At 38.9% G+C, this 19,043-nt stretch overlaps 1 protein-coding gene and 1 pseudogene across 15 annotated transcripts in view; one reads left to right on the top strand and one right to left on the bottom strand.

Moving 5' to 3' along the window:
* Positions 1–1,163: 1,163 nt before the first annotated feature.
* On the top strand, positions 1,164–3,931 carry LOC147871485 (uncharacterized; annotated as a pseudogene).
* A 3,039-nt stretch (positions 3,932–6,970) lies between these two features.
* LOC147871482 (NADPH:adrenodoxin oxidoreductase, mitochondrial-like) overlaps positions 6,971–19,043 on the bottom strand; it is a 54,591-nt gene continuing 42,518 nt past the window's right edge. For 9 of the 15 annotated variants that reach the window (XM_087361143.1, XM_087361147.1, XM_087361142.1 and 6 more), the window contains one exon: positions 6,971–10,158. In XM_087361143.1, coding sequence (XP_087217269.1) covers positions 7,593–9,314 — 1,722 coding nt within the window. In that variant the 5' untranslated portion in view covers positions 9,315–10,158 and the 3' untranslated portion in view covers positions 6,971–7,592. Of the gene's footprint in view, positions 10,159–10,671; positions 11,222–14,559; positions 18,180–19,043 lie in introns of those variants that run through there. The other 6 variants (XM_087361152.1, XM_087361150.1, XM_087361153.1 and 3 more) reach the window with 3 other exon arrangements.

Raw genomic sequence — 19,043 nt, 5'->3', positions numbered from 1 at the left:
ACCAGAAATAAATATCCGAAACATCAAGCAAAAGAATCAATTTACTTATGTTAAGAAGAAAAAGAAAGATTTTATTTCACGGAATATTACTCTCTTCTATCCCCATAACAGTAAATGTGCTCATTCTGTCTAGAATTTGTCCTTTACTGCGTAAAAAAGAAATTTATTGTTTTCAGCAATAATTAAGATGGCGGTCGTTTTTAAACACTCTGAATACGTAGTACAGGTTTTAAAACTAGTCTTTTGATGCACACTATTTACTTAATTCACACAATGTTTGGTATTTGAGAACTCGAGAAAAAATAGGCAACATGCATTTTGCACCACATTCTTTGGATTATAACAGATAATGTTCCAACAATAAAATCTGACTTTTAAACAAAACATTTTGTGTAGGTGCTTAGCTGCTAATTTATTGCAATTATCCGAGACTTTTCACGCATGTTTCCATGTTTCACAAAATTAGATGTTTATATCGTCAGTAATATTATACTTTTATAATACCCAAAAATATACTTTATTCATACTCTAAAAATAATTAAAGCCACTTATATTCTCTCGTATTGTTTTATTCTCGATATTTAGGTACAATAATATATTAATTAATAGTACAGTATTTAATATAACAGCCAAATACAGACAAACACAAAATAGAAACAATATTTTACACAAAGAAAAATAAATGAAGAAATATAAATAACAGCAAATAATCCACCTAGGGAACACTAACATAAATGTAAAACGTTAAAGAAATACAAAAAGCAGACAACCAAGCCACATGATTCGGAACTTTGAAGGGCCATCTTCAAGTGGTACACAGGGCTTGATGCATTTATAAAATTGAACAGTGTGTCGTTTGGAAGAATCCACTAAAATTTATGTAACAAAATAACACCATAAAATTATTTTATATTTACTGCTCCAAAAATGTACCCGTTGTGTTTAGTTCGCAAAACTATTTATTTCTCAGGCAAAATAACTTCTCTATCATAATAAAATTATATTTTTTTCAGTTGATATTCTGAATGTTCGAAACTTCGAAAGCCATTATTCTTACTCTTAGGAAGAGGTAATTACTGAAATTTAAAGAGAAGTTATCCCGTTGAATCAATTTGTACTAAAACTACCAGAAAATGCAGCAAAAATATACCTGTCGCCAATAATATATATAAATTTAAGATTGATGACCCTTCCAACAAGCCTATAGGACATCATAATGTTTCTCAATCAGTCAACCCAGAGGAAGTTAGATACGTTATTCTTGGAAACAAATATCAGGAAATTAACTATAAGGGACTGAAAATGTTTTGCAAAAATGTGCATTGGATTCATAAGAAAGGCGATTTCTTTGTATGGAGAGACTCGAGTAGTGACATTGATGTCATCCGCAAATATATTGACAAAACAAAATGCGAGTCGTATGACGTCAGGAGTATAATGGAGCACAATGACTCCACCATGTTGCTTGCAGCCGAACCAGGAATGGGAAAATCTACGTTTCTCTCCCACATGGAACATGAAATAAAGAAGTGGGAACCTTCGATGTGGGTGCTAAGACTTAATCTAAATGACCATACCATTTCACTGGAAAGAGCTGAATTTGAAGGAGAATGCATCAACAAATACAAGGAATTCCTGTGGGAAGCCGCTCATTCGAAGGAACAAAATGCTTTAGAACTAGAAAAAAATATATTCCTACATGCGTTGGAAAAGACAGGGAACGTAGTTGTAATATTGGATGGATTCGATGAAATAAGTCCAGATTACTGTCGTAAGGTCGAGATGTTAATAAGAGGAATAAGGAATAAAATGGCTTCGAAGATTTGGGTTTCGTCACGTGCCTCCTACCAGATGAACTTGGAGAAGATCTTGAAGAAATTTGCTTTTACGTTACGGCCATTTACTATACAAAATCATATTACTTTTTTGGAACTGTTCTGGAATAAAACAAATGGAGAACTGAAGAAAGGAAGTTTGCGATATTTCGCCGAAAAGTTGCTCAGGTCGACCTCAAAGAACTTCAGCGACAAAGATGGAAACTTTACGGGCATTCCATTACATATAATGATGTTAGCTGAAGCCTTTGAAAATGAAGCTAAAAATTATTGCTTAAATGGGAAGGTTGATTTACCAGAAAACTTCAATTTACTCGATCTGTTTAGGAAATTTACGGAGAAGAAATGTGATATTTACTTAGGAGAGAAGAATGCAATGGATTGCACAAAACCTAATACAAAAGAGGAGAGACAGAATTACGTAAAGAAACATGATTCCAGCGTTAGTGTCGTTGTTCTCCCGCGACGAACTCAATCGGCTCCTGGATACAGAAGTTATCACTTACTTGCAAAAAGCAAAGAAATTCCTTAAAAGTAGAAAGTCAGATCAATGTGGAATGATAACTGACTTTACGGGAAGCAGGCCGAGTTTTATCCATCGATGTTTTGCAGAATATTTTTCTGCCAAATGGTTTTCTAAGAATTTTTCTAGGTGTGACAGTTTCATTTCAGACACTCTTTTCAACCGAAGGTACGAGGTAATACGGAATATTTTCGACAGGATGCTTGCAGAAGAATTCAGACTTCATGTTGCTGTTTTGAACAATGTGAATAAGTTGCTGGGGGAGAAAACAGATGTGAACATTGTAGACAAGGGTGGTAGAACTGCGTTGCATTTGGTAGCATCGTATAATAGCATAATTATTAAAAGACTGTTGTCAGTCTCAGGTGTTGATTCCAACATACCAGATGGAGACCTTAAGTGGACGCCGCTGAGGTACGCTGCCACAACGAGATCATGGATGGCTGTGGACAGCTTGTTACAGGGTGGCGCTGACGGTAATGTGCTTATTGAATTTTACCAGGACCAGGAGTGGAGGGCAGCACTGTGGGAATGTGCAGAAAATGGACACAGAAACTTGTTGGAGTTCTTATTTAATTCCGGATTTGATGTTAATGCCATTGTATTGCATCCTGGAGAAGATTATTATGAATTACCTCTTCTTCATATAGCCTCACAGTACAGCCAAGAGGAAGTTGTAAGACTTCTTGTTGAAAGAGGCTCTGATATTAATGTTCGCAGCTCCGACAAAAGCACTGCCTTCACTACGCTGCTGAAGCTGAAAATGTAGGCATTATGACGTTATTAGTAGATAAAGGAATGTCTGTCAACGAGATATGTACATACCAAAAAACACCGCTACACATCGCAGCTCTCTATGGTAATCTGAGGGCAACAAAATTTCTAGTCGAAAAAGGCGCTGATTTAAAGATAGCTGACGGTATTTTTCGGACTCCGCTGATGGAGGCTGCAACTCGTGGCCATCTAGAAGTAGTTCGTTATCTTGCAATGAATGGAGCAGACGTAAATGCTTGCACCATCTATAAAACTGCTATGCACTTGGCAACTAAAGGGGCACATTTTGACGTGATGGGTTTCTTACTGAAACGGCGCGAATATTAATGGCAGCAATGTTGAACGAGGCATAAGTCCGTTACAATTTTCAATTGAGAAAAACGACTTACAGAGAGTGAAGTTCTTAATTGAAAGAGGCGCTGATGTCAATTTCCGTAGCCGTGATGGCAGCAAATCGTCAGCTTTACATCTCGTATTGCATTGTTGTAACCCAATTGACGTGGACTACTTAATAAAGACAGGTGCTCATCTGAACGTGCACGATTGGAACGGCTTCACTCAACTTCATTACGCACTTATTTGCAACTATACTGAATTAGCAATGCATTTGGTGGAGAAAGGTGCAGATGTAAATATTCCGGATTCTGGCGGAAGATCACCTTTACAACTTTCTGTGATTAAGAACAACGTAAAATGTGTAAAACACCTTGTGAAGTTTAATGCTAACGTCAATTACCAAGGGCCCAAAAAATTGACCTCGCTCTCAATGGCCATCAGACGGGGGAGGATGGTCAGTTAAATAACGTGTCTAACTTCCTCTGGGTTCACTGATCGATAAACATTATGATGTGCTATAGGCTTGTTGGAAGTGTCATCAATCTTAAATTTATATATATTCTTGCCGACAGGTAGGTATTTTTTCAGTTGGCTCGGCTCTAACCCAGTAATTGCAAACACATCAGTGGTGTCTGCTGACTTCAGAATATCACCAACCAGCAACTTGAAGGATCAGACAACATTCTACCAATAGACATATTCTGTTCCCTGCCCAACAATAAACACAATACTTGTAAGTTTATACTCTGCTTTATATCTTCAAGAGGGTCTTTATCTATCAGTGCCTCTAAAGGGACCTCCATTCCTTATAAATCAACAGTTCTTTTCAATACAATTTCCTGTGATATATTATCCAAGTCAAAGAAATTGCATTCATCTTCGTATTCCGCGTACACTTTTACTGGTTTCCGTTGAAATTGAAAAGCCAAATGTGGGTGTTTATGTCGTGAAATTACAACACACTTTTTGAGAGAAAGATCCAATATGACAGTAAAAATTTCGGCCAAAATTTTTTCATCATCATCAGAGCCTTCCTTACAGTGAATGACCAAGACAGAACTCCACTTTCATGGCCAGAATTCAAGAATCTCTACACATGGATCCATTCAAGTTTTTAAACTAATAAATAATGAATTTTCTTGGCCTAAAGAATTGAGAGCCTGATATATTTTCAATTTGGATAAAGTGCCACAATTTTTTTTGGTAATGACTTTTAATAATTTGTTGCGTTGCAAGGCTTCAGACAGTGGTTGCATATGTTGTTCAGTGTAACTTATACCATATTCAATGGATTCTTGAACGTCTATTTTCGATAATTCCTTTATCTTATGAATCCAACGCTGTCTGATTTTTGCCAGAAACGCGAACTTTCACTGAGCGAATTTGCTTGGTGGTTTTGTTTCCACCACTGAGTCACATATCTTTCGAGCTTTTCGTAGATGGAATCTGTGCCTGAAGGTGATGTATGAAAAGCTATCCGAAGCTTTTTCTTAATTAATTTCTCGAAGGAACTTTCATTTGCCTGGCATTGAAATATTTTCACTTTCTGCAAAAATTCTTCGTATAATGAAAAATCACATGTCTCCAGATATTTTAGTTCCGGAGGTAATCTATAATACTGTTTCAGTTTTTTAAAGAAGTGGAAAATATCTTCATCATTTCTCTCATTGAAAGTTACATATTTCCCGTTATTTGGCTCTGATCTCAATATTTTTAATGGACCACTGTCGTCTCCATGTACACGTCTGTTATTCAGCCTGGCATTAGTGTAAATTATAAACTCGAAGTCAACAAATGAACCATACATTTTCAGATTATTCAATTTAGAAACGTTCCGTTTAATTTGACAGTACGATGCAAAATATTTTAACAAACTGAAATCTCCAGACAGGTGTAAGAGGCTGGTGCGCGGAATTGTAAAATTTTCGGTTTCCTTATGTTTAAGCTGTATGAAACACAGTGGTTGCCCCGTCCACCAACACAACAAAACCAATAACAATCTGGACGGGCAACTACAACGAGAAAACAACTACAGACCAATGTCGCCTCGAAGAAAGTGCCCAGCCAGAGAGACGTTGCTACAGCCAGAGAGAGTGTCTGTGTTCTGGCGAGAAGGGTTCAGCCCAAATCAGTCCCTCCTCCTAAACCAGCTTAACCTCCCCACAAGCATGCGCACCGCTTTCGAAGTTTCATCGTCACAACATCAGAGCAGAATGTAGTCGGCTAAAGTTATATGAAGCAAAGCAGCATCACTGAATATTTTAACGCGCTGTAATATCGGCCCAGGAACGTACAGTATTATGCTTTCTGTTATAATAGGTTGATAATAAAAGAAACAACTTGTTACAATACGCCATTCTTGCTCCTTACATGAAATATAACATGTAAAGAATAAATGGTAACAATAAATAATATTTATATATGTGCATGATACCTTCTTAAAACCTCTATCCTTTATGTAGAAAAGGGTCTTCATAATTTTGCTACCAGCAGTGTAAACAAGAACATGGTTTATATGTATATTGTCTTTTGCGTTTTTCTCACGGTGGCAGCTGCATCAGAAGAACTGTTTCTGATCAAAACGCTTCAGTTGCAAACAGGTCCATTTGAAAAAGTAAATCTGGATTGACCTACGCTCATGATGTTCTAAGTTGTCGGCTAGAATAACCCATTGACGTGAATAAATCAGTCTACTGGAGTTTCCAACATGTTATTTGGAATATTAACATCTGCCCCTCGGGATATTAAGTAGTCAACAAGACCCGTATCCCCTCTCATAACCGCGGCATGCAGTGCAGTATTTCCACGGTCATCACGAAGATTAATATCGGCGCCATTTTCCACTAAAACATTAACAAAGTTCATCCTTCCCAGTATGATGGCCATTGAGAGCGCGGTCAATTTTTTGGGCCGTTGGTAATTGACGTTAGCATTAAAATTCACAAAGAGTTTTGCACATTTTACGTTGTCCTTAATCACAGAAAGTTGTAAAGGTGATCTACCGCCAGAATCCGGAATATTTACATCTGCACCTTTCTCCACCAAATGCATTGTGAATAGAGTATATTTGGAAGAAAGTGCGTAATGAAGTGGAGTGGAGCCGTTTCCATCGCCCAGGTTCAGATTAGCACCTGCCTCTATTAAGCAGTTCATGATTTCCGGTTTATCACCAATCACTGCGAGATATAAAGGTGGCGGTACGCTGCATTCACAACTACAAAAATTGACTTCAGCGCCTCTTTTAATTAAGAACTTCACTGTCTATAAGTCGTAATCCTCAAATGCAAGTTTTAACGGTCTTATGCCTCGTTCAACATTGCTGCCATTAATAAACCGCACCCTGTTCCACTAAGATACACATCACGTTCAAATGTGCCATTTCAATAGCCAAGTACAAAGCGGTTACATCATTGTTGCAAGCATTTACGTCTGCTCCCTTCATTGCGAGATAACGAACTACTTCAAGATGGCCACCGGATGCAGCCTCCATCAGCGGAGTCCGACCAATTGCGTTAGATATCTCTAAATCAGCGCCTCTATCGACTAGAAATTTTGTTGCTCTCAGATTACCATGGCGAGCTGCTTTGTGTAGCGGAGTTCCGTGTGTACTCGTTTCGTTGACAGACATTCCTTTATCTACTAACGTCATAATGCCTACATTTTCAGCTTCAGCAGCGAAGTGAAGAGCAGTTTCATTAAAGAAGGTGCGAACATTAATATCAGCGCCACTTTCAATAAGAAGTCTTACAACTTCCTCTTGGCTGTACTGTGTGCCTAATGAAGAAGAGGTAATTTCAGTGATTATTTTGAGGATCCGATACAATGGCATTAACATCAATTCCGGAATTCATTAATAACTCCAACAAGTTTCTGTGTCCCTTCTGTGCACATTCCCACAATGCTGCCTGTCTCTACTCCTTGTCCTGGTAAAATTCTGCAAGCACAATATCATCAGCACCACTCTGTAACAAGCTGTCCACAGCCACCCATGATCTCGTTGCAGCGTACCTCATCAGAGTCCACTTAAGGACTCCATCTGGTATGCTGGTATCAAAACCTGTGACTAACAACAGTGTTTTTGTAATTATGCTATTATACGAAGCTGGAATATCCCAATGACGTAATTAAATCCAATCTAGTGGAGTTTCCAATCTGATATTTGGAATATTAACATCTGCCCCTCGGGATATTAAGTAGTCAACAAGACCCGTATCCCCTCTCATAACCGCGGCATGCAGTGCAGTATTTCCACGGTCATCACGAAGATTAATATCGGCGCCATTTTCCACTAAAACATTAACAAAGTTCATCCTTCCCAGTATGATGGCCATTGAGAGCGCGGTCAATTTTTTGGGCCGTTGGTAATTGACGTTAGCATTAAAATTCACAAAGAGTTTTGCACATTTTACGTTGTCCTTAATCACAGAAAGTTGTAAAGGTGATCTACCGCCAGAATCCGGAATATTTACATCTGCACCTTTCTCCACCAAATGCATTGTGAATAGAGTATATTTGGAAGAAAGTGCGTAATGAAGTGGAGTGGAGCCGTTTCCATCGCCCAGGTTCAGATTAGCACCTGCCTCTATTAAGCAGTTCATGATTTCCGGTTTATCACCAATCACTGCGAGATATAAAGGTGGCTGTCTGACCATCCTCCCCCGTCTGATGGCCATTGAGAGCGCGGTCAATTTTTTGGGCCCTTGGTAATTGACATTAGGATTAAACGTCACAAGGTGTTTTACACATTTTACGTTGTTCTTAATCACAGAAAGTTGTAAAGGTGATCTTCCGCCAGAATCCGGAATATTTACATCTGCACCTTTCTCCACCAAATGCATTGCTAATTCAGTACATTTGCAAATAAGTGCGTAATGAAGTGGAGTGAAGCCGTTCCAATCCTGCACGTTCAGATTAGCACCTGTCTTTATTAAGTAGTCCACGTCAATTGGGTTACAACAATGCAATACGAGATGTAAAGCTGACGATTTGCTGCCATCACGGCTACGGAAATTGACATCAGCGCCTCTTTCAATTAAGAACTTCACTCTCTGTAAGTCGTTTTTCTCAATTGCAAGTAGTAACGGACTTATGCCTCGTTCAACATTGCTGTCATTAATATCCGCTCCCTGTTCCAGTAAGAAATCCATCACGACCCAATGTGCCCTTTCAGTTGCCAAGAGCAAAGCAGTTACATCATCGATGCAAGCATTTACGTCTGCTCCATTCATTACAAGATAATGAATTATTTCTAGATGGCCACCATATGCAGACTCCATCAGCGGAGTCCGGCCAATTGCGTCGGCTATCTGTAAATCAGCGCCTCTTTCGACTAGAAATTCCGTTGGTCTCAGATTATCAAAGCAAGCTGCGTAGTGTAGCGGAGTTCCGCGTATACTCGTTTCGTTGACAGACATTCCTTTATCTACTAATAATGTCATAAGGTCTACATTATCAGCTTCAACAGCGAGGTGAAAAGCAGTTTCATTAAAGATGTTGCGAACATTAATATCAGCGTCCCTTTCAATTAAGAACTTCACTTTCTGTAAGTCTTTAATTGCATGTAATAACGGACTTTCGCCGTGTTCAACATTGCTGCCATTAATATTCGCGCCCTGTTCCAGTAAGAAACCCATCACGTCAAAATGTGCTCCTTTAGTTGCCAAGTGCAAAGCAGTTTCATAAATGGTGCAAGCATTTACGTCTGCTCCATTCATTGTAAGATAACGAACTACTTCTAGATGGCCACGAGTTGCAGCCTCCATCAGCGGAGTCCGGAAAATACCGTCAGCTATCTTTAAATTAGCGTCTATTTCGAAAATTGTGATCAGGGCCCTGAAAAGGGCCATTTCAGTGGTCCGGGTGGTGCTCTATAGAATGCTTCTGGAGCCCTCGAAGATTGTGAATGAGGGGAAAGAAGGACCTGGCTTCACAGAGTAAGTAAGGAGTAGACCAGATATCTTCTATTATGAAAATATGCCTTTCTGGCATGATCGCTCAATATGCGGTACAAGAAAGAGCTATTGAACATTGAAGTGTCTGAGGAGAATACAAACAAACAACATCAGAAAAAGGTCTAACAATAACAATCTACTTAGATGCCTTTCTCTTTAGTCCTACGTGCAGAATATTGACATTCTTATTGTTGTCTATGGTTCTAAGTAACAGAAAGAAACTTTTGCCCATTGTGAATATTGGTTTGCACAATTCCACTTTACATTCAGCTTCATTACGCAGAAATTATCCGTAAATACTCCCAGTTGCATTTGATTGGTTGCTTGGTCCCATGTGGTTATTCTCCATGTGCTGTCAGATATCAGTGACGCTGCCCTCCCAGGTGCAGCTCACCTTACCGTTACCTGAAATGGGCATTTAAATGGCTGGTGTTGACACTGGTCTTCGTGCTTCTCACTACGCTGTAGGTAAAATGCCTTGGGACATCCTCGGTTGTAATATTTACACGGGTGCCTCATTTTCCTGGTCATGTTCTCAAGAAGAAAACACCTCATGTTTGAGAACTGTTCTCTGCAGACTGGGCAATTCAGGAGATTCTGCCTGCAGGTCTTGCACACACTGTGGCCATTTTCACACATGGGAATGGGTGACATAATATACTCCCGACAGACTTGACACTATAGTTCCTTCAGGAAATCCTTGAAGCATGGGTCCATATTTGCAGTTTGGTGCCTTGATCTTGAATAATGAAAGAAAGTCAATTTAGATACATATTATACAGTGGCAATACTTTCAATGTGACTTGAACCATAATTTTGTAAACAGAGGCTTTAATTTTAACAGCATTAGTACCTAATACAAAATATATATCTCATTAAATAATAGGCTTGTTTTACATTTTGCAAAAAATTATTGTGCTTAACTTGCATATTTTCAAAGACCTATTACCATACATTGTTGTATGACTTTATAGTCTATTTATCACGTTAGTATTACCAGTTGTAGGAAATTAATAGGTATCATTTTGGATAGCCTCCAGTGATATAACTTTCACACCAAATTTTATCAAAGTCCATGCTACTGCTCTTGACTTGAATCATGGAGATACGGGGATGGAAAGACAGACATGGTCGGCCCTGTATGTGTTTATTTCATGCACATTTTCAAAGAACATATAATAACACAAAATTAATATAAACTTTTCAAACGTGAACTTTAACTAAATCATACAAAAACTCAAGCTATACTTACCGATCTTTAATGAAACATCTGCACGTAACTGAACGGATTGTATTTAAATTTTAGAAGCGGCTACTAAGAACTGAAGATTCATGATTGCTAATACGTCTATAAGGAAGGGTCATTCGGCAAAATAGTGTTACGAAAAAGTGTAACTTCATTGTTATGTTACCTAGGAAACCTCATCTGTTTACTCAGCAATGTTGTTACCTAGGAAACCTCATCTGTTTACTCAGCATTGTTGTTACCTAGGAAACGTCAACTGTTTACTCGGCATTATTGTTACCTAGGAAACTTCATCTGTTTACTTAGCATTGTTGTTACATAGGAAACGTTACATTACATTAAAATACATTACTTTACGTTACATTCATTTACCACAGATCCATCTTAAGCGTAACTAATTCAAGTTAAGTATTGAAGCATTTTTGTTACTCGGCATTGTTGTTACCTATAAAATATTACTTTACATTACCATACCACCGCCACGGTTGTCTAGCGGTTAGAATGTGGCCTTGTAATCCTGGGGTCTCGGGTTCGATTCCCGGCGGTGCCCGAATTTTTAACTTGTGTTGGGCAAGGCCGTGGTCTAGGCAACACGGAGTTTTCCTCCGGGGGCTTCCCCGGTTTCTCCGTGGCATCCCAACAATTACTCCATTCACACACAGAAGAAGGCAATGGCAAACCACTTCTGGATCATCTGCCAAGAACGTATATGAACAGGTCCCAGTCCGAGAAAAGGATGGAAGGATCCTGTTCATATGGACCTGTCGTCAGACAGAACACTAAATAATAATAAGATGAGGTGGTCTAGCGGTTAGAACGCTGGCCTTGTAATCCTGGGGTCTCGGGTTCGATTCCCGGCGGTGCCCGAATTTATAACTTGTGTTGAGCAAGGCCGTGGTGTAGGCAACACGGAGGTTTCCTCCGGGGGCTTACCCGGTTTCTCCGTGGCATCCCAACAATTACTCCATTCACACACAGAAGAAGGCAATGGCAAACCACTTCTGGATCATCTGCCATGAACGTATATGAACAGGTCCCAGTCCGAGAAAAGGATGGAAGGATCCTGTTCATATGGACCTGTCGTCAGACAGAACACTACAAAAAAAACCTTACCCCACCTTACCTTACAATACATTACTTTACATTACATTACTTAACATAACATTCAGCTACTACAGACCCATTTTAAGCGTAACTAATTCAAGTTGATTAAGCAATGTCTTAATCGAATTTATCTCAATTGTAAAGCATGTATAAAGGAAATATTTAGAATAAAGCCAATATATGAACTTCCTTTCCGTATAGACGTATTTACGTCAAATTCTCCGGAACCATGGTTTTTATTTATAGGTAATTTAAACTTAACCTAAATTTGTTGTTACTGATAGGGGCTACCACATTTTGTCACAGAGGCTACACAACTGTAAATGCGGCCCTGCCTTGAAGGGGACGTTTCCGTTGGTATAATTGAGCCTACATACATTAAGTAGCCAGTAACACAATCTTCGTTTTCACTGTGACTGGTACAAAAAGCCATTGAATCAGCAGACTCTCTCTCTCTCTCTCTCTCTCTGTCATCAGTCTTCCGACTGGTTTGATGCGGTCCTCCATTTTCGTCTATCTTGCGCCAGTCTCTTCATTTACAGCTCACAGCTTCAAAAATTTGCGTCACATATTCCAATCTTTGTCTCCCCTTACAATTTTTTCCTTCAAAATAAATTTACAAATTTTGAAAAAAATAATAATTTCCAAATTTATACCCCGTGTACTCGATACACACTGTCGTTATTTTCTGCTCATGTATGTTTTTCAAACAGCACAAATCAAATGTGTAATACAGTTTTAGGGCGGGTTCTAGACCCACTTTCTCGGCAAGCCTAGTTTTTAGCTTCCGTCGGCTCTTTCATGGATCTACTTATCTTTTATTAATTCACTCTTTCACTAGTTGACTGTTTTTAGTTATACACTTTCAGTGGCTCACTATTTAAATGCTTTACTCTTCAAAAAAGTTGTCAGTGGAACCACGGTTCCGGAGAATTTGACGTAAATACGTCTATACGGAAAGAAAGTTTATTTATCGGTTTTATTCTAAATATTTCGTTTATACATGCTTTACAATCGAGATAAGTTTGATTTAGACATTGCTTATTTAACTTGAATTAGTTACGCTTAAGATGGGTCTGTGGTAGCTGAATGTAATGTAATGTAATGTAATGTAAGGTAAGGTAATTTTCAATTTTCAATTCTTTATTATTTGTGTGCTGTATCAACAGCCTGATGGCCAATTACAGATACAGCACAGAGATAAACTCACAAACACAGTAAAACATAAAAGGTAAAATAAGCAATATATAAAATACATTGATACGGAAAAAATACACAAAAAATTACTACTAACTACATTAGGATATTTGTAAAAATAACATGAATCAATTAAGTAAATTATACTATTATAAAATGTGAAGAAGTGTGACAATTTTCGTCTCGAATATGTCCAAATCCCTGCAGATGACATTAGCAGCTGATGCGCATCTAGCAGAAGGACTGTTTTTGATCAAAGGGCTAAAACTGAACATAGAAAAATCTCTCAGATTCCGAGCAGGGATGCGGAGACCGACAGCTTCCAGAAGGGAAGGACAGCATTTAAAGCCGCGGTAAACCTGAGCAAGGAACAGTGCATCACTGCAATGCCTTCTCTTACGCAGGGTATGGAGTTTTAAATACTCTAAAGCATCAGCGTAGCTGTAATGCACTTGGGGGAGGAAACGATAGTAGCAAAGGGCTGCAAACTTCTGCTGGATACGTTCCAGTTTGTTGGCATCAGTAGTCGTAACAGAATTCCAAACGACCGAGGCGTACTCGAGCTTGGATCTAACTAAGGTTACATATAACATATACAGGCAATCGAGAGAAGAGAACGAAAAGGTTAACGTGCGAACAAGACCCAGCAACTTAATACAATGTGAAAATATGTGGTCAACATGATTGTGAAATCGGAGCTTGGAGTCGAAAAATATTCCCAGGTCTTTAATAGTGTTTGCACGTGTTATGGAGGACTGAAAAAGTTTGTAATCAAAGATCAAAGTAGTGGTTTTCCTGGAGAAGGAAATTACTATAGTTTTACTAATATTGAGTTTCATGAAGTTAGCAGTGAACCAACCTTGTACCGAGTCAATGTCAGTTTGAAGTTCATTGCAGTCGTTGGGAGATTTAATGGCACGAAAAATTTTGATATCATCAGCGAAAAGAAGGCATTTAGAATGATTAATTACTTGGCATATATCATCAATAAACAAATTGGAAAGTAGAGGACCCAAAACAGATCCCTGTGGAACTCCAGAGAGGACTACAAAAGGAGACGAAAGAGTTCCAGAAACGCGAACCTGGGATTGTCTGTTGGTTAAGTAACTACGAAACCAGTGTACATAACCATCAGAGAGTCCAAAAGCACTGAGCTTGTTGAGTAATAGATTGTGAGGGACAAGATCAAATGCACTGCTAAGATCAAAATAAACAGCATCAGCTTGACCCTGGGAGCCAACTATTGGGTTAATAAAATCAAGATAAGTTACGAGATTAGTAACTGTAGATTTAGATTTAGTAAAACCATGCTGACAAGGATTTAATTTAGACTTTATGTAATGTGAGATATGATCATAAATAACAAGTTCAAATAATTTGGAAAAAGTATTAAGTATAGAAATGGGTCGGTAGTTACTAACAGTGGCAGAGGTAATGTAATGTAAGGTAAGGAAAGGTAAGGTAATGTAAGGTAAGGTAATGTAATGTAAGGTAAGGAAAGGTAAGGTAATGTAAGGTAAGGTAATGTAAGGTAAGGTAATATAATGTAAGGAAATGTAATGTAAGGTAAAGTAATGTAATGTAATGTAACTATGTAGGTAAACATTGTTGTTTATTTGTTGACAAACAGATGACGTTTCCAAGGTAACATAACAATGAAGTTACACTTTTTCGTTTCCCTCTTTCGTAACACTATTTCGTAACATTTCTTCGTAACACTATTTCGTAACACTTTTTCGTAACATTTTTGCCGAATGACACTGACCCTAAAATATAGACGTATTTACATCAATAAATGTTTTTAAAGATTCGCCTTCGCCGGCTGTCACTGAGCTGATCCACTATTTTAATGCAGTCTTTCCAGTGTTTTTTCTATTGTTGAGAGACGCACAACTGTTTCATTGTTACGTCACTACCACATCTGTCGCTGTTCATTACTTGCAAACAACATGAACAAGAATATGCTTAAATAACTGCAACAGGCGCCATTGTGCATTATTTTCGTATGAAAAAGTTGTCAGTGGAACCAAGGTTCCGGATAATTTGACGTAAATACGTCTATACGGAAAGGAAGTTTATATATTGGCTTTATTCTAAATATTTCCTTTATACCCGCTTTACAATTGAGTAAAGTTTGATTAAGACATTGCTTATTTAACTTGAATTAGTTACGCTTAAGATGGGTTCGTGGTAGATGAATGTAATGTAAAGTAATGTAATGTAATGTAAGATAATGTAAGGTAAAGTAAGGTAAGGTAATGTAAAGTAATGTAATGTAATGTAATGTAATGTAAGGTAAGGTAAGGTAAGGTAAGGTAATGTAATGTAATGTAAGGTAAGGTAATTATGTAGGTGAAAACAGTTGTTTATTTGTTGATAAATAAAAGACGTTTCCTAGGTAACATAACAATAAAGTTACACTTATTCGTTTGCCAGGTAACATAACAATAAAGTTTGACGTTTCCTAGGTAACATAACAATGAAGTTACACTTTTTCGTTTCCCTTTTTCGTTACATTTTTGCCGAATGACACTGACCGTAAAATATAGACGTATTTACGTCAAAATGCAGAGTGTAAATAGTGTATTCGCATTCAGAAACGTGCACTGAAACAATCCGCAGTCTACACGTGTTTGCTAAATCTAAAATAACTGAACGGCAATAAAAGCTATATAGCCACGGTGGTCTAGCGGTTAGAACGCTGGCCTTGTAATCCTGGGGTCTCGGGTTCGATTCCCGGCGGTGCCCGAATTTATAACTTGTGTTGGGCAAGGCCGTGGTCTAGGCAGCACGTAGTTTTCCTCCAGGGGCTTCCCCGGTTTCTCCGTGGCATCCCAACAATTACTCCATTCACACACAGAATAAGGCAATGGGAAACCACTTCTGGATCATCTGCCAAGAATGTATATGAACAGGTCCCAGTCCGAGAAAAGGATGGAAGGATCCTGTTCATATGGACCTGTCGTCAGACAGAACACTAAATAATAATAATATATTAATTGTGCTAACAGGATGTGCCATTTATTATGTCTAATTAAGTACTTTAGGGCTTCATGTAAAGTAGAGCGGTTATAAATGCGTTCAGAATTAGTCTAAATTTAGAAATGTAGAATTTTATCGAAAGTCCTGATAACGCAAAAAGGGACATCCAAGCCTCTAATGCATTTCCTGTTATTTTGATTCCAGTATGTAGACTACGTAGCATCGGAGTAATGAATTGGAAGGACGTGGAAGTGGTCGTGGCCTAATTTAAGGTCACATTACTCTAAACTTTTCGGAAGGTCATATGATACTCTTTTCTTGGGTTATTAATCGACGCTCTGTTCCCTACATAGAATGACAAGACGAATATTAATCATGAATAAAAAGGAAATTGAAAATGTTAGTATTTATTGACAATCTTTATTCTGACCAGTCACATGGCAGAAAAGCACAGTAAAATTTCACAGAAAAAACTATATTATAAACATTCCTTACTTTATGATGGTTTGGGTCATTTTTGTTGATGCCTTGAGGTCTTGTATGAGGCTGCCAACATTTTGGAGGAAAATATCGCCCCTGAAGATGGAGGTCATATATCCCCCGGAAAGACTGGGAATCACTAACAATACCATACAGCATCACAAACCACTAGTCTGCAATCAACATTTCCCTTCCGTCTCAACCTCAAATGTACAACACACTAATCTTTTATTGGCATAGCACACGTGTATTAATTCTTTAAAAGTTCTTCCTCCACGTCCCTCAGTGGTAACTGAAAACGGATTTCTATCTTGAGGTTATCTGAAACTTTATAAATGAAAGAAAGAAAGCCGAGCGTGTCAACGCCGGCGCGAGTATTTCGAGTGAGCCGCCGCCTGAACCGATGGATATTGACTTGGAATGTGATAACTTTGAAACATTAAACGATGAAACGAGAAGAAATGACAATACTATAGTCGCAGTTCGTTCTGAAGAATTTGTAAAGAGATGGCAGTGGGCCGATGTCCATTACGAAACGTCTTAGATAGGCGATAACAGATTTATTCACAGTCAAAGACGAGAGATAAGTTATGACGTGTCGGCATATAAGCCAGACGAGGCAGGGGATGACATAAAAATCCCTTTAAAAGTGTTGGCTCAAGGGTGATGGCTGCCACTGGCATTTTCAAGCGAACACTTGCAAGAATTATCAAAGGAAGTTGACAAACGCACGTCAACTTCATTTTCAGCACAGGCGAAATCACGTCCACAAAAGAAAAAGGTCGGTATCGTAGATACATTCGATGAGAAAATCATCAAACCAAATTTTAGTTGGCTGCAACAAGAAAACTTTTGCGAAAGAAATATTTGTGCTTGTTTTCTTTCGCACTCTTGTTTTGCCACATAAACCTGGCCGAACAGACTTAACAGTAAAAACAATACAATTAATTAACACGTGTTTGTGTAGTTACTGAAAGAGCGCGCATTAAGCACTCACATTGAAACTCAACAGTGAATCAAAAAAGTTGCTTGAAGCATATGACGTACGTCAATAACGAACGAAAATTCAAACATGGCCGGGAGAAGAATCATTACTCTTTGGTATGGTGCACTGTCCATTTTAAACGGCGTACAGATACGTGTAATAAAACGGCTCAACCCCACACTGTTCTTGTACCGGTAGCAGACAGAACAAATACTACGCATCTCTACAAACCTTTGCTTTGGTCTGTTCACCCAAGAAGATGTGACCGATGGGTGGGGATGGACTCTTATTCTCCACTCTATATATTTAACGGCGTCTTATTTATTTATTCCTTTCAGTCTTGTATTTTTACGTTACATTTCTACTTCCAGGACGCCTAAGCCATCGCAACGTCGAAGGCGCCCCTGCTTCTAACTATGTTTTAAGTAGCGAGTACATTTTCCCAACATTCACTGATTTGCGTTGTTCATAGTTAAATGAAACTAGGATAAATTGAACAAAAACATCTTATGTAACATCTTTGTTAAAAAACTTAAAACGTGATTCTGAATGTACAATTTTTCATGAGAAATGGACAGAGTATGTTTGCTAGTACGTGTAGACTACCTGTGACTGAGACTCTTGAATTACGAATCAATACAAATCAAAATTCCTGTCAAGAATTGGCGATGTGGACTTGGGTTTTGGGATTTCTGGTATGTTCTGCCAGCACTAGCGTATTAAGCAGTGACCCTGCATCAGTGCGAGAAATGGCTGTTGTACACCCCTGAAACAGAAAGGAATTCGGAAGTAGCAGAGAGAGTCGCGATTTTCAGGAAGTCGAGCTAAAAACCATCTGTTCACCTCGCTTATAAAAGCCATGCAGTTGATATGTTTGGACACAGTTTCAATGCTTAAAAAGACACATCATCAAAATACTGTGACGTATATGTGGTTTGGTACGCATTTTATTTCTCAACCCTGATTTATTAACGTTAAATCAAATCAGTTCCAGAGGTCTACACTTACCCGGTGTCCTACGTGAGCGATTAAATGCGAGCGGTGCGAGTTGCGTGGGTGAAGCGGAAATATCAAACTGGCTGTTTGTATGGCGCTGTCCTAGGTTACAGCGAATCAGTCAGGAGAGGAAAGCGACCGAAGTCCGAGATCAAATATTTTGATATTTTCGCGCGAGTCGCTGCGCTGGCCAGTAAGGCGCGTGCGCAAGAAAGCTGTTACCTTGCAGTACACGGAAGGTGCATGCGCAGGAAGGCACGTAGAACACAACAAGCGATTCCCTTATGTCATATGACACCCCATGCTGCTTATGCAGCTCGCATAGCTCGCTTTTTGTCGCTTACGTAGGACATTGCCTTACAGGCAACTCTCTACTACTACAACAGTATCTGGGGGTCTGTCTCTGTTCTTGACACACACACACACACACTCACTCTCTTCGCACACGCACACGTCGGCCCCCACTGGACACACGCTGTCTCCTCAGCCGCCACGGTCCACGAATGCGGTGCGCCTCACACGCAGCCGACCACTTCTTGCTCAGCGCCACACCAGACTGCTCTATGGCTCCACACACTCATTCTTATCAACAACTCGCTCCTCTCGCTTATCAACTGTCGCCACCGCTGTCAAC

The sequence above is a fragment of the Zootermopsis nevadensis genome, unplaced genomic scaffold, assembly GCF_977971745.1.
Source record: "Zootermopsis nevadensis isolate Lab colony 2312 unplaced genomic scaffold, Znev_1.0 Znev_ptg000053l, whole genome shotgun sequence".
Classification (NCBI taxonomy): Eukaryota; Metazoa; Arthropoda; class Insecta; order Blattodea; family Termopsidae; genus Zootermopsis; species Zootermopsis nevadensis.
Note: the sequence above shows the minus strand (reverse complement) of the source record. Positions and strands in the feature narration are given on the sequence as shown.